General features: G+C 39.3%; 2 protein-coding genes across 2 annotated transcripts in view; one reads left to right on the forward strand and one right to left on the reverse strand.

Moving 5' to 3' along the window:
* Window positions 1-15,776, reverse strand: part of mrpl32 (mitochondrial ribosomal protein L32) — a 133,402-nt gene that overhangs the window by 50,549 nt on the left and 67,077 nt on the right. The gene's annotated exons all lie outside the window — the stretch shown is intronic.
* On the forward strand, window positions 2,536-4,378 carry LOC310999761 (uncharacterized protein; the record flags this gene model as incomplete). Its single annotated transcript, XM_083990315.1, has 5 exons — window positions 2,536-2,554; window positions 2,951-3,218; window positions 3,499-3,656; window positions 3,944-4,283; window positions 4,372-4,378. The coding sequence occupies 5 exons, from the start codon at window positions 2,536-2,538 to the stop codon at window positions 4,376-4,378; spliced, it is 792 nt and encodes a 263-aa protein (XP_083846441.1).

Raw genomic sequence — 15,776 nt, forward strand, 5'->3', positions numbered from 1 at the left:
AGGATTCATAACAACTCGGAGGTCGGGATTCCCAACTCGGAAATTTCCGACTTCCGAAAGAAAACATGGATAGCCTACCTGAAGGAAGTTTGGCATATTGTGGCTCATAGCTGAATATGAAAAATAAATGCAGCAGTAAATGATGTTTATTTTGGAGGAGAGGAGACGCCGCAGATGAGTGCACATATTAGCTACAGCCTTGATAACAGTTAAACGTTATTTCTGTCACATATAGCCTACGAAGACCGCAATTTCACACCATACAACAATCACAAAAACGTATTTCATATAGGCTACTGCAATAATACACAAAAATATGCATTCAAACCTCAACAAATTAATTAAAATGTCTAAATTCTAACCGTTTGAGACGAGGGCTGCCATGTTTTGATGTTGTCGTGACGTCAAGTCGGAAAGTCGGAGCTCTGATATGATACCCGAGTTTCCGACCTGTAATTTCCGAGTTCGACGCCGTTCAATTCATTTTTTACAATTCGGAGCTCGTTTTTTTCCGACTTCCGAGTTGCCTCGAACGCAGCAATGAATTGGAGGACATTTAAGGACTGAAACACCTCAAAATTTTACTATTTATTTGATCATTTTCTGCTATATATTTAAGAAATACAGGTAATTAATCATCAAATAATTATGTTTGGCCAGCTCAGGACTCAAAGTGACACGTTTTATTAGATATTTTATATATTGTGTGTGCTGCTTGGTGCAACCCTGTTACCAATACTCAGGAACCTGTAAAGGTATTATATAAGTATTTATCTATAAATATTTGCCAAAATACATAATGAATATAATCATACACACTACCAAAATGACAATAGGATAAACCCTCATGAGCTGATACAGTCATTTAAGATAATTTTAAGATAAATTACACAGTAACAGGGTTGAAATTAGAGTAACAGGGTTGAACAAAGTAACAGGGTTGAATAGATTAATTACTTTTGATTGTAGATTATGACATAGGCTACATCTCAACCCTGTTACTCTGAAGTAACAGGGTTGCAAGTAACAGGGTTGCAAATCAATGCTTATGTCAGCTGTTTAGCAGAAGAAAGATGCTAGCTATGGAATGTAATGTTACTGTAAGGCTGAGAACAAACTTAGTTATTTAAAGGAACAAAGAAAACTTTGAAAATATTTTGCCTTATTCTGGTAATATGAGTAACAGGGTTGCATTGGTTAGAGTGACGCACTCAATCAGGGCAGACGAAATATGAAAAATATGAAAAATAGAAGAGAGGACTTACCTTGTGTCTACCCATGCTATTATCTAACAGTTTGATAATACAAATTATTTTGTGTCATGTGTCTCACTTCTTTTTCTTCTTCTTCTCTGCTAAAAAGGTTTTGGTAAAAGGGTTGCGTGGATGTTGTGGGACACAACTTTAGTGCAAAATTACTTTTATTTAAAATATGTTTATGATTAAACTAAGTGTTTTTACACTTACAAAAGACATAAATCAACAAAATCATACAAAAAAATTAAAATTTTAAACTTATTTTAACCACTTTATTTGACATGCATGTTGGCCATTAAGAGGGTGGGACAAGAGAAAAAGGCCATTTTAGGGGGTGCTTAGAGTTATTTTGTATTTTAAATAATATTTTGGAACCAGTTTTTGTATAACTATATTTATATTTTGTCTCAGAGTAATTATAATTTTCACCACAAATGCAAGTTTTGGAATTTCATGCATGATTTATTTGAAAATGAATGGGTGGGACATGAAATGTCCTCCAATTCTGGAATGACCATATGTGCACCTCTGTTTACTGAGTGATGACATTATGTTTCCATAGACACTGTAGGAAAATCACACTGACTAACTGTATAACGCTACCTTAATAAATGCTGTGTTAATCTTTTACTGTACCATTTTACCATTGCTAAAAACTGCAACAAGTAACAATATCACATGCAACTACATTACGTACATACGACTTTTTATTATTTGTATCATTTTGTGGAAGGACCCCCTTGAAAATGAGATGATTCATCTCAAGGAGCTATCCTGAATAGGTCAAATTCGAACTCAAAAAGACAAACAAACAAAAAACACCTGGTAACAGGAATGCTAAAATCATTTTCTGCCGTTTCATATTTTACAGCTGATTCAGTGGATCCCACCACTAAAGGTAGGATTAATTGCATATCTTTCCACCTCTGTTTACTGATACTTTAGGGAAAAACACACTGATCTAACTGTATAACTCTACCTCAATAAATTCTGTGTTAATCCAAAGACATCACATTTTTTATTGTAGCTATTTACCATTGCTAAAAACTGCAACAAGTAACAATATCACATGCAACTACATGAAACACTTTGTATTATTTGTATCATTTTGTGGAAGGACCCCCTCGAGGACCCCCTTGAGATGATTCATCTCAAGGGGCTATCCTGAATAAATAATTTCAAATTCAAATTTAAATTCAAATTCAAAAAGACAAAAAAAACCCTGGTAACAGGAATGCTAAAATAATTTTCTGCCGTTTCATATTTTACAGCTGATTCAATGGAGCCCACCACTAAAGGTAGGATTAAACGCATATCTTTCCACCTCTGTTTACTGATACTTTAGGGAGAAATACACTGATCTAACTGTATAACTCAATAAATTCTGTGTTAATCCAAAGACATCACATTTTTTACTGTATCATTTTATTGTAGTTAAAAACTGCAACAAGCAATTATAACATGCAACTACATGAAAAAAAAACCCAAAACTTGATAACTGGAATTCTAAAATAATTTTCTGCTTTACAGATGGCACAACCTCATATAAGTTCACCAATAACAGCGGTAGGATTAAATGCATATCTTTGCAGTAATTTGTGTAAACTCTCTCAAGTTGTGACAAAAAGGTATAGTAATATTTCTATAATAAACATATCAAGGAACTGATATTGATTTTTTGTTTTCAACAACAGATGGTTGTGGAGAGAAAATACCGGTAAACCTGCAGAACCTGTTCACTAATCAGTCATCAAGCTATGTAGACGACAACAATATCGCATTATCCTCTGAGAGAGCCATCGATGGGGATAAATCGACTTGTGCCCACAGCAAGAAGGAGGGCCCCCACTTCTGGACTATTGACCTAAAGACTCTCTTCAACATTTCCTGTGTCTGCATCAGCAATGAGGGTCCGAACAACAACATTGACATGACCGGCGCTGAGATCATCATTGGGGACCAGTAATGCCTTTATGTTGTGTTTTGTGTTGAGCTGCATTTTTTTTCTGGTCATAAAAGACATTTCTAACTTGCACTCCTGTGGCTTGATGTTAAATGGTTACAGTTTTAGTTTCAAAGTTGTTTAAAAGTCATCAGCTGCCTAACCCATGTAAATAGAAACTCAGTGTTGGCGCCAAGTTACTTTTTTCTTTTTCAGTTTTCAGCTCAAAAACACAAACATCCCTCTGCCAACGCTATTTATCTCCCTCTAACTGTTTGTTTATATGTTTCTCCTTTCCAGATCTATTACTATTGGCTCCTTCAAGGTAGAGCAAGATAATTGCTTTCATTTACCTAAAGGAGAGCAGGCGCGTAACATCAATGTGACACGTCAAAAGTCAGATGAAGAGAGCCGGAGTCAGTTTTTGATTCTGTGTGAGGTGACGATCTGGAGCCAAGGTACAACACAATGTTCTCATGCTTATTTGGTGCAGTTCACACATATTGTAAATTGCTTATTGGTAGCCACACATGAGTTAATACTGAAATTGTTCTTTTCCAATAAAATGTTGACAAATTCATACAAGAGCAGTAAGCAAATAGAATAAATTGGTGGTTATTTTAGTGTGACCCTCCATGTTGCAGCCTCCTGTTTCTCTCTCAGATGTTCACTCTCTCTTATGTGCTATGTAAAATCATTTTTTGTTTCCCTTTACTCATTGTTTTTCTCTCTCTCTTTTTCCTAGCATCCCCTTTTGTACTGATCAAAGAGAATAAGACGTGGGAACATGCCCTGTACTACTGCAGGGAACATCACATGGACCTGGCCTCCATTCTTGATGTGCAGGATCAGGCCTGGGCTGAGGCCGAGGTCAGAGAGGCCGACACTTCCTCTGTGTGGCTGGGCCTTCGCTACACCTGCACCCTGGGGTTCTGGTTCTGGATCCAAAGTCATAGCTTAGACTACAAAAATTTTGCCAATTCTACCCAAATCGAGGAGTGCGATATGAGTGTGGCCATGAACAAAACAGATGGGAAATGGTACACTGAGCCTGACAATCTGATTTACAATTTCATCTGTACAAAGTAAGAGAAATTAAGGTTTTGTTTTGGTCACGCTTTAATTTGAACATGACTGTGTTGTGACAGATTTTCCTCTTGTGTTTGTCTCCAGGCGTTAGTTGTCCAGATAAAACAGACAGGATGAAGCAAAGAGGAGCTCCGTTTCACCTCGACACTGTCTGTAAAAATAATAGCCTACTTTTTGTTAAATTGGATAATAGTTTGCTGTTTTGTATATATATATCAATAGATCAATAGATCAATAAAGTTTTCTAATCTAATCTAATCTAATTTATTTCTTCTGAATAGAAAATACGTCTATATCTGAGCACTACTTATTCATGTGTGGGTTTGGGCATTGTGAAGACATAAACCTGACTTTTTATAGAGACTTTGTTGTGTGTGCATGTCTCCAATAAACATTGAGATACTTACTTTGAGTGTGCTGCGTTTTTTCAGCAGTTTGAGATATAGAGAATATAGAACTCTTTTTTAGAAAAAGAGTCCAATGTTCCCCCCCTTTTCCCCAAAAGGACCCAGGGAACATGCAATTTTTGGTCTCATACCTGGAAGTGGAGTCGTGACTTTGCAGTTTTTTGCCTATTTTTGAGTGAGAAGTTGAGTTGTGACTTTGAGTGAGAAGTGGAATTGTCCCATTGGTTAGGGTTAACCCTAACCCTGAGTCCAGCAGGAGGATGTGCTGACAGACAGAAATGAGAGATGGTGAAATGCTGTTTGAAAACAGGCTAATCTTTTTTTTTTTTTCTCTGTGAGAGACTGGCTGAGCCAAACGAGACCGTGGCAGGCCGGCGGCATAGTGAGGGGTCTTCTTTGATGGCAATTCTCTTTTTGAAAGAGGCTTCAAGGTTCAAGGTTTCACTCATTCAACTTTATGTTGCACACAGAACAGAATTTGTATCAGAGACAACTTTGTTTGTACTCAGGTCCCAGCACAAAAGTACAAGGTAACACAGTGAAGATACTGTAGAAAGTGTTGTGAAGTGACTTCTGAGGTGTCACTGTACTCCAGACCCAGCAGGGGGCGCTGGCAATGTTGAGGACCCTGAGTGCTGTACCTGCCGTGATGAAGCTGCCCTCCGCCGCCGCCATGACTAGTTGTATGTTACATGTGCTGATAATAAAAGTGGTTACAGAGAAGAGACCAGCTCCTTTATTCTGATACATTGAAGATATCACAAAAAGTAAAAAAATCTAAACAAAAACAGGCACAATCTAAAAACAGACACATAGAAAATACATTCACTTAAAAAGAAAGAAAGAAAAAATGGCAAGAGGTCAGTGCAAGAGGTCAACACTAATGTCCATGGCAGTGGAAAGCAGCAGAGGCTGAGCAATAAAGTGCATGCATGTGATGTCATGATCACAAAGTGCAGAGTCAGCGCTTTATTTCAGGTAGTGAGGGGAGGGAGTTCATCAGCCTCACAGCCTCTGGGAAGAAGCTGGATCTCAGTCTTGTTGTCTTCTCCTGCCAGAGGGGAGGGGGGCAAACAGTCCATTTGCAGGATGGGTAGGGTCTCATAATGCAGGATGCCCTGCTTCTGCACCTGCTGACGTAGATGTCCTCAATGGTAGGAAGGCAGCAGTTTGTGACTATCTGGCCCAATTCCAATCCGGCCCCTTATGGACTCACTGACTTAGAGGATGAGCGCCCTTTTTTCCCTCTTACCATAAGTCAGCATCGATGCTGACTTAGCATAAGGAAATTACCCACAGTTCATAGCGTGGATGCCGTCAGAACACAAGTGGTAAATAAACACACATAGACAGAGAGTCCTCCTAGGTTTCTTTATTGTTAATGGACGGAGCAAAAAAAAAGAATACGTTTACTGTAAGTATTAATGCTGCTCATTACAAGTTCAACTGTGTGTTGTGATTATTGATGATGATTTGGTCAGATCTGATCCAAGAACAGTTGTTTTGAGTCTGTCCCTCACACACCTTATGCTGCTGAAAGTAAACTGTAAAATGATCAGTTCCAGATCGGACAGTCAACAACATTTTGTTTTCAAGGTAACATGAAGAGGGGGTAAGTGCTGTTCCATTCCTGTTTACAGCATCTGGACCCTCGCAGACTCTCACGCTCAGTCACTTACAGCTGATGTCACTTACGCCAGTGAGGAAGGATTGGACCTGGGCCTTTCTGTGGCGCCTTAACCGCCCTCCTGTCTGCAGCGGAGCAGTTCCCGTACCAGACTGAATTGAATTGAATTGAAATTTGTTTATTTCGGTCATACAACACCAACTTCAAAATCAACCATTTTGTGTGAACAGTTTAGACAAAACATATTATACACAATTGCAACCATACACACACACACACACACACACACACACACACACACACACACACACACAAGAAAATATCATACAGTGACCGAAAAGGGAATAGGCTGAAGCCCAAGGCTTATATTTGCCTATCCTTTACACTCTATGAAATTAAATTACCTAGAATGTCAACAGTCCAAAATAATAAGATGAAAGTAATCATTACTGTATTTTATAATTTTTCATTATTTTACATTTCAAGGCTTTCTTAAAACTCAACAAAGAACTACATGTCTTCAACTCATCACTGAGCTTATTCCACATTTTAACTCCTAAGACTGAAACACATTTGTATTTTATATTAGTTCTCACTTTACACATTTCAAAAATCAATAACCCTCTTAAATTATAGTTTCCTTTTCTTAATTTAAATAACTGAAGGATACAAGCTGGAAGACTGTTGTTCTTTACTCGAAAAATGATTTCCATTGTCTTTAGGAACACAATATCTGAAAATTGTAATGCATTAGATCTTATAAATAGTGGGTTGGTAGGTTCACAATAGCACTCTTTGTTTATTATTCTCTTAACTCTTTTTTGAAGCTTGATTATAGGGTGATTATAGGGTGATGCACGATGTGAGGACGCTCTCCACCGCACACCTGTAGAAGGCAGTCAGGACAGATGTGCTGAGGCCAGCATGTTTCAGCTTCCTCAGAAGGTAGAGGCGTTGCTTGGTGAGCCTTCTTCCTCACGCAGCCAGGCAGTGTGGTTGGTCCAGGTGAGGTCGTGTGAAATGTGCACACCCACCCAAGTATTTAAAACAGGGGACCACTACCACAGCTGCTCCTCCGATGTGAAGGTTAAGGGGGGGCCATGGCCACCTCTCCTGAAATCCACCATCACCTCCTTTGTCTTCTCTTCACTGAGGAACAGATTGTTTTCGCTGCACCGTTCCTCGAGCAGTGCCACCTCCTTCCTGTACTACCTGTACGATTTCCCCTAATGTTTTGCCGTTTCAGGCTCCATGTGACCGATGCTGCTGCTGCAGTGAATCATTTCTTTTCTTTAATCTTTTCCCCAGGTCTTCTGAGGTGCTGTGTCTCTTCTCTGAGTTGTGGTTTTATATCCATCACTCATCTTGTATCCCAGTTAACCTTAGTGCAGTAGAGCTACAAGCTAACATTGTGATTGGAGTAGTTTACCTGCTGTCCTATTAGTCCTCACTTGTTTTACGCATTTAGACAAGTACTTGGTTGAATGTGTCTCACAGCTATCAGAGATTCAAATGTTTTAAGTATATAGCAGCCAGATTTTTGGTGAAAAACAAAAAAACAAAAAAGCATTTTGCCAGAACTGTAATGTACTGTACGTATAAATGGAGATGTTTGGGTTTTTTTGTTTTGTTTTTTTAAATTCATCTACAGTGGAATTTCACCTTCTGGTTAGTCTGATCTCATTTTTAGCTGCTGACAATGATTTTTTACCACAAGTCATTGCTTCTAATGGATGCGCTTTGCTTTTTAATCGCTATCTGCACAGCTCTCTTTTTGTTCCTGCTTCAGTACAACTCATATTTCCACCTCTGTTTACTAAGTGACAGACTCCTGTATCAAGTAACAGTTGGTTTCACAGATACTGTCAGGAAAACACACTGATCAAACTATATCACCATATACCTTTATCCAATAATTCTATAAGCGTCAGATATTAGCTCTACCATTTTAAAAGGATTTTACCCCTGACTTTACTGACAGACCCAGTTTTTTCGAAAATAAGATGTTATTTCAGACCTGTTCAAATCCACCATGAGCTGGTACGACAGTACAATGGATTCTAGGATTGACACTAACCTATTTGTGGTTTAGGTTTTCATGGGCAATGCAAACTTTTCGGTCTTCATTGTTCTTGGCCAAACTTCTCATCCAAACAGTTCATCTTGGTCTGATTCTGTGTCTACGGAAGCGTTACTTCAATCTATTTCTGCCTGTACATTGGAAATGTGTTTTAAAAAATGAGAGGATCTGTCATAAAGTTTGATAAAACACAGTATGTATGTGCTATATTTCCTCTGCAGGCTTGTTTTAGAGAGCTAAACAATTCTTTGTGGCCCTGCAATCAACAACTTGAAGCTACGAGCTGTGAGGCAAACAATTTATTTTATTTTATTTTATACTTGTTTGAGGACAAACCCCAATAAATTTTGATCAGAAAGATGGCTGCCTGTGCACAGTGTTTGTATCTCTTGCTTTGAATAAATAGGATATGAATCAGTCTAGACTACACACACATTCACAGTGGAAAGTACAACAGTGTCTAATTCAAATCCTGTAAGTCGGTCACTACTTCCCTCCTGACAGATCCATTCATCATGACTGTTAGTGGCAATAATACCTGTCTGTTGCTGACAATGCACAGAATGTAGTTTTATGTTTTTAAGTCTCTTGAGACCATTCCTGAATGTCAGAGTAGCAGTTCAATCAGGATAGACCATTTACGACAAGAGAGCCAGGTTTGAGGATGAAGATGAAATTACATTTATTGTGCACAAAATAGACTTTGGCGCTTAGACCACGGGTGTAGACCAGCTGAGTAAACTGATCTGGGGATGAGAAGCTTGCATCTGAAGTAGTTATATCCCCCCCGGGCCTAGACACTGGTGGTGGTAGGGAAGCTTGAAGTCGCCTGATGAGGGAACTTCTCGGTTGAAGATCCAGGTTAAGACAGTCTGTATCTTGATGGAGGTGGTGCCGGGGTGGAGGTGGGTTGAGAGTTTTGCAGGAATGGCGGCTGGATGACAGGAGAGAGAGAACTTTTAAATTTGATGCTAATGACTGATTGGTGGAAGGGAAAGAGGATGGCAGACTGTGATTGGCTGAATTATGAGAATGAGGGTGGAGCGAGAGGATAGCAGGAAAACAGGGAAAGGGCTTTGAGGCGTGCTTAAAGAGATAGTCTTCCTGTCTGAACTTTCGCTTAGCTTCATTTCAATCAGGATAGACCATTTACGACAAGAGAGCCAGGTTTGAGGATGAAGATGAAATTACATTTATTGTGCACAAAATAGACTTTGGCGCTTAGACCACGGGTGTAGACCAGCTGAGTAAACTGATCTGGGGATGAGAAGCTTGCATCTGAAGTAGTTATATCCCCCCCAAAAATAAGGTATACCTTACCTGGTTGAAGGATTTGATCTACGAAGAAAGCACAATACAACATAGTAGAGATTCGTAGCATGAGCTAAACCCAGAGAGTTGAGATTGAGCAATGAGCAATGAAATATCTTGAAGAGCATAAGAGAATGTGAGTATAGATGCAGAGGCAACTGTGAAGACAAAGTGAGATGCATGAGACTCAATGCTATGCAGTGTAGATGGTAGAATGAGGCAGGAGGTTATGCAGAGAGATGCAAGACTGCTGTAATGCTATGCAACAGAAAGGAAGCTGCAATGCTATGCAGCAAAGAAGTTAGACGGATGTGAGAGACTGCAATGCCATGCAGCGGAGAGGGAAGAGAGACTGCGATGCCGTGCAGCGGAGAGGGAAGAGAGACTGCGATGCCGTGCAGCGTGAGAGAAGAGAGACTGCAATGCCATGCAGCGGAGAGGGAAGAGAGAATGCGATGTTATGCAGCAGAGAGGGAAGAGAGACTGCAATGCCATGCAGCGGAGAGGGGAGAGAATGCGATGTTATGCAGCAGAGAGGGAAGAGAGACTGTGATGGTACGCATCAGGGAAGTTAGAGAGATGCAAGAGACTGCGAAGCTATATAGTGAAGTGGGTAGAATGATGCGAGAAAACGGCGATGCTATGGAGTAGAGAGAGAAGAGAGATTGCAATGCTATGCAGCGGAGAGGGGGAAATGATGTGTTATGCAGAGAGAACCAAGTGCTGGAAAGCAACCAGATCGAGATACCACCACCAGAGATATGCATGCTTAACGGGCAGATAAGGTTTCGGAGATTTTTGCGCAACCAGGGTGGAGGTGGAGTCTTGACGAATGTAGGATGAATAGGCTGCCGACGACCCCCATTTGCTGGAGTAAAGCAGGCGGCAGCTAAAGTGGCAGCTCCCCGGGTCCCCGGGCGCTGCACCGTGGCTGCCCACTGCTCCTCAGGGATGGGTTAAATGCAGAGAAAGAATTTCACTGTACTAGCTGTATATGTGACAAATAAAGTACCTTTACCTTTACCTGTCCGGAAGAGTAGCCTTAATACTGATGATTGAGAGATTGCACTGCGTGAGATGTTTCCAGAAATGCGTGAACCAGGTTTTTCTTATACTCGGGAACCGATGATGATGATGATGATGATGATGATGATGATGATGATGATGATGCGATTATCTAGGTTTGAGAAACGCCCTTGCAAGGGATGGATATATCATGCAGAATATGCAGAGTAATAGGCATCTGTTATCGTACGCTTGAGGGAAACATTTACGATTCCCTTCAGCAGATCTACTGATCTAATGATGGGAAGCTGCACTGAGGAGGACTCCCCCCAAAATAAAGTATACCATACTTGGTTAAAGAGCATCAAATGTACAGGGAAGACCAAAGACGGCAAAGATGAGACAATATTCATGAACCCGGGAATAGGGAGAAATTCTGATTGCAGCTGAATACAAAAATGCAATACCTAACAACATAAAGACATACATGCAGAGGTAATGCGGAGACAATAGAAAACGAAGCACTCAGTTAGTCTGATCTCATTTTTAGCTGCTGACAATGATTTTTTACCACAAGTCATTGCTTCTAATGGATGCGCTTTGCTTTTTAATCGCTATCTGCACAGCTCTCTTTTTGTTCCTGCTTCAGTACAACTCATATTTCCACCTCTGTTTACTAAGTGACAGACTCCTGTATCAAGTAACAGTTGGTTTCACAGATACTGTCAGGAAAACACACTGATCAAACTATATCACCATATACCTTTATCCAATAATTCTATAAGCGTCAGATATTAGCTCTACCATTTTAAAAGGATTTTACCCCTGACTTTACTGACAGACCCAGTTTTTTCGAAAATAAGATGTTATTTCAGACCTGTTCAAATCCACCATGAGCTGGTACGACAGTACAATGGATTCTAGGATTGACACTAACCTATTTGTGGTTTAGGTTTTCATGGGCAATGCAAACTTTTCGGTCTTCATTGTTCTTGGCCAAACTTCTCATCCAAACAGTTCATCTTGGTCTGATTCTGTGTCTACGGAAGCGTTACTTCAATCTATTTCTGCCTGTACATTGGAAATGTGTTTTAAAAAATGAGAGGATCTGTCATAAAGTTTGATAAAACACAGTATGTATGTGCTATATTTCCTCTGCAGGCTTGTTTTAGAGAGCTAAACAATTCTTTGTGGCCCTGCAATCAACAACTTGAAGCTACGAGCTGTGAGGCAAACAATTTATTTTATTTTATTTTATACTTGTTTGAGGACAAACCCCAATAAATTTTGATCAGAAAGATGGCTGCCTGTGCACAGTGTTTGTATCTCTTGCTTTGAATAAATAGGATATGAATCAGTCTAGACTACACACACATTCACAGTGGAAAGTACAACAGTGTCTAATTCAAATCCTGTAAGTCGGTCACTACTTCCCTCCTGACAGATCCATTCATCATGACTGTTAGTGGCAATAATACCTGTCTGTTGCTGACAATGCACAGAATGTAGTTTTATGTTTTTAAGTCTCTTGAGACCATTCCTGAATGTCAGAGTAGCAGTTACAATCAGTTCAAAGAGACCATTTTATTATAAGGATAATTTTATCTGGAGCAGTTTCCATGCAGGACATGTAAATGTTTCTTTTCCTTGTTTATTTGCAGCTTGTGTTTTTTTACCACGATGGCTTACATTAGGCCTATGCAAATCAAATGGCTTTTCAGAGATATTCGCATGTTGTGTCTGAACCTTACAGAGTTACTTTGTTGGGACAGCAGTGTATGTTGACAGATGCAAATATTGGTCTCTTGATATGCTCACCTTGTGAGAAAACAGCAGAGGTGACGTTATTCTGAGTTGGTGTGGAGTATAAACCCAGCTGTGTCTTGGAGAGGGCGTCATATTGAAAACGGTGTAGAGAGAAAAACGGGCTGACAAGGTAAGAGCACAACTCAATTTGTTTCACACCTGACAAGATGTTTGTCTCTTTCTCTGAAAATTACATTTGAGTATTTGTGCATGTGCAGTTTAAAAGAAGTTGAAAACTGTGTTACCACACTTGAATTATTTCTCTGTGTTAATTTGTGCAGAACATTAAACTTGTCTGTAGTCGGCTGATCTTGCTCTTCTCCGCTGCGGTCAAGATGCTGTGGACTCTGTTGCTCACATCTCTGATGGCTCATCAAATGCTCATGATTGGTAATGAACCTTTAAATGATCAATATTTAATATAATTATTTTTTGCAAAACAGTTGTTGAGTTTTTGATGCTTTTGTCTAGAAACAAACACTTTTAGTGTGTAAGCAGTTTCTAAAAATTGCAAAAAGCAATGATATTACATGCAATTACATTATTTATTTATTTCTATTTTTTTTTATTGGAACAGGAATTGCTAAAAACCGCAACAACAATATCACATGCAATACATGAAACGACTTTGTATTGTTTGTATCATTTTGTGGAAGGACCCCCTTGAAAATGAGATGATTCATCTCAAGGGGCTATCCTGAATAAATCATTTCAAATTCAAATTTAATTCAAACATGAGAAGAAGTCCAGTTGCTTTTTTACTACAACTCCACAAGAAAATTCAGATTTTAATTCAAATTCAAAAAGACAAACAAAAAAAACCCTGGTAACAGGAATGCTAAAATAATTTTCTGCTGTTTCATATTTTACAGCTGATTCAATGGATGTAGGTAGGATTAAACGCATATCTTTCCACCTCTGTTTACTGATATTTTAGGGAAAAACACACTGATCTAACTGTATAACTCTACCTCAATAAATTCTGTGATAATCTAAAGACATCACATTTTTAACCGAATCATTTTATCATACCTAAAAACTGCAACAAGCAATAACATCACATGCAACTACATGAAAAAAAGAAACTTGGTAACTAGAATTCTAAAATAATTTTCTGCACATTTTACAGATTCCTCCTATGAATTCACCACTAGTGCAGGTAAGATTAAATGCATATTTTTGCAGGAATTTGTGTAAACTCTCTCAAGTCGTGACAATAAAGTATAGTAATATTTCTATAATAAGCATATAAGGGAACCAATATTGTTTTTTTTGTTTTCAATGACAGACGGTTGTGGAAAAGAAATTGACGTGCAGAAACTGTTCACTAATCAGTCATCAGTCTACGACGGATTATCCTCCGAGAGAGCCACCGATGGGAATAAATCGACTTGTGCCCACAGCAAGAAGGAGGGCCCCCACTTCTGGACTATTGACCTAAATAATGTCTCCAACATTTCCTGTTTCTGCATCTACAATGAGGGTCAGAACAACATTGACATGACCGGCGCTGAGATCATCATTGGGAACCGGTAATGCCTTTATGTTGTGTTCTGTGTTGAGCTGCATATTTTAATTTTTTCTGGTCATAATAGACATTTCTAACTTTCACTCCTGTGGCTTGATGTTAAATGGTTACAGTTTTAGTTTCAAAGTCGTTTAAAAGTCACCACATTAGCTGCCTAACCCATGTTAATAGAAACTCAGTGTTGGTGCCAAGTTACTTTTTTCTTTTTCAGTTTTCAGCTCAAAAACACAAACATCCCTCTGCCAACACTATTTATCTCCCTCTAACTGTTTGTTTATATGTTTCTCCTTTCCAGATATATAACTATTGACTCCTTCAAGGTAAACCAAGAGAATTGCCTTCATTTACCTGAAGGAGAGCTGGCGCGTAACATCAATGTGACACGTCAAAAGTCAGATGAAGAGGGCTTTCGGTTTTTGAATCTGTGTGAGGTGACGATCTGGGGCCAAGGTACAACACATGTTCTCATGATAGGTGCTTATTTGGTGCAGTTCACACATATTGTAACTTATTGGTAGCCACACACGAGTTAATACTGAAATTGTTCCTTTCCAATAAAATGTTGACAAATTCATACAAGAGCAGTAAGCAAATAGATTTAAATAAAATAAATTGGTGGTAGTTTTAGTGTGACCCTCCATGTTGCAGCCTCCTGTTTTTCTCTCAGATGTTCACTCTCTCTTATGTGCTATGTAAAATCATTTTGTGTTTCCCTTTACTCATTGTGTTTTTCTCTCTCTCTTTTTCCTAGAATCCCCTTTTGAACTGATCACCCAGAAGAAGACGTGGGAACATGCCCTGTACTACTGCAGGGAACATCACATGGACCTGGCCTCCATTCTTGATGTGCGGTATCAGGCCTGGGCTGAGGCCGAGGTCAGAGAGGCCGACACTCCCTACGTGTGGCTGGGCCTTCGCTACACCTGCACCCTGGGGTTCTGGTTCTGGATCCAAAGTCATAGCTTAAAGTACAAAAATTTTGCCAATTCTGCCAAAATCGAGGAGTGTGATATGAGTGTGGCCATGAACAAAGCAGATGGGAAATGGTACACTAAGCCTGACAATCTGACTTACAATTTCATCTGTACAAAGTAAGAGAAATTAAGGTTTTGTTTTGGTCACGCTTTACTTTGAACATGTGGCACTGAAGGCCTTGTTGTGTTGTGACAGATTTTCCTCTCGTGTTTGTCTCCGGGCGTTAGTTGTCCAGATAAAACAGACGGGATGAAGCAAAGAGGAGCTCCGTTTCACCTCAACATCGTCTGTAAAAAACAATAGCCTACTTTTTTGTTAAATTAGATAATCGTTTGCTGTTTTGTTAACTGCAATTGTTTATCAAATTTGCTTTACTGTGTGTTCTGAAACTTCTTTGAAATGTAATCATGTATGTTTGACAATTAAGAAAGGTTTTTTTTTTTTTTTTTAATTTCCTATTGAAAATAGATCCTGAATTCATGTTGTTGATGTCGTGGAAATTTTTCTGCTTTGGTGAAGAATGAAATAGAGACTTCCTGCCGGTCGACCGAGTTTTATTTTCCTTGCAAAGAAAAGGTCAATCAACATGCGAGCGGTTCGAAATGCAGAAAGACCCTGATCATCAGGAAATCTGAACATTTATGCTAGAGGAAAAGGCCACCCCTTGGGTGTGTTTACATCTTTTGTTTTCTGTGGGGTCAGCCCCCTACTCAGGATGTCTTTTCACCTTTCACAGGTATCGGCACCGAC

This window comes from Trachurus trachurus, assembly GCF_905171665.1.
Source record: "Trachurus trachurus genome assembly, chromosome: 16".
Classification (NCBI taxonomy): domain Eukaryota; kingdom Metazoa; phylum Chordata; class Actinopteri; order Carangiformes; family Carangidae; genus Trachurus; species Trachurus trachurus.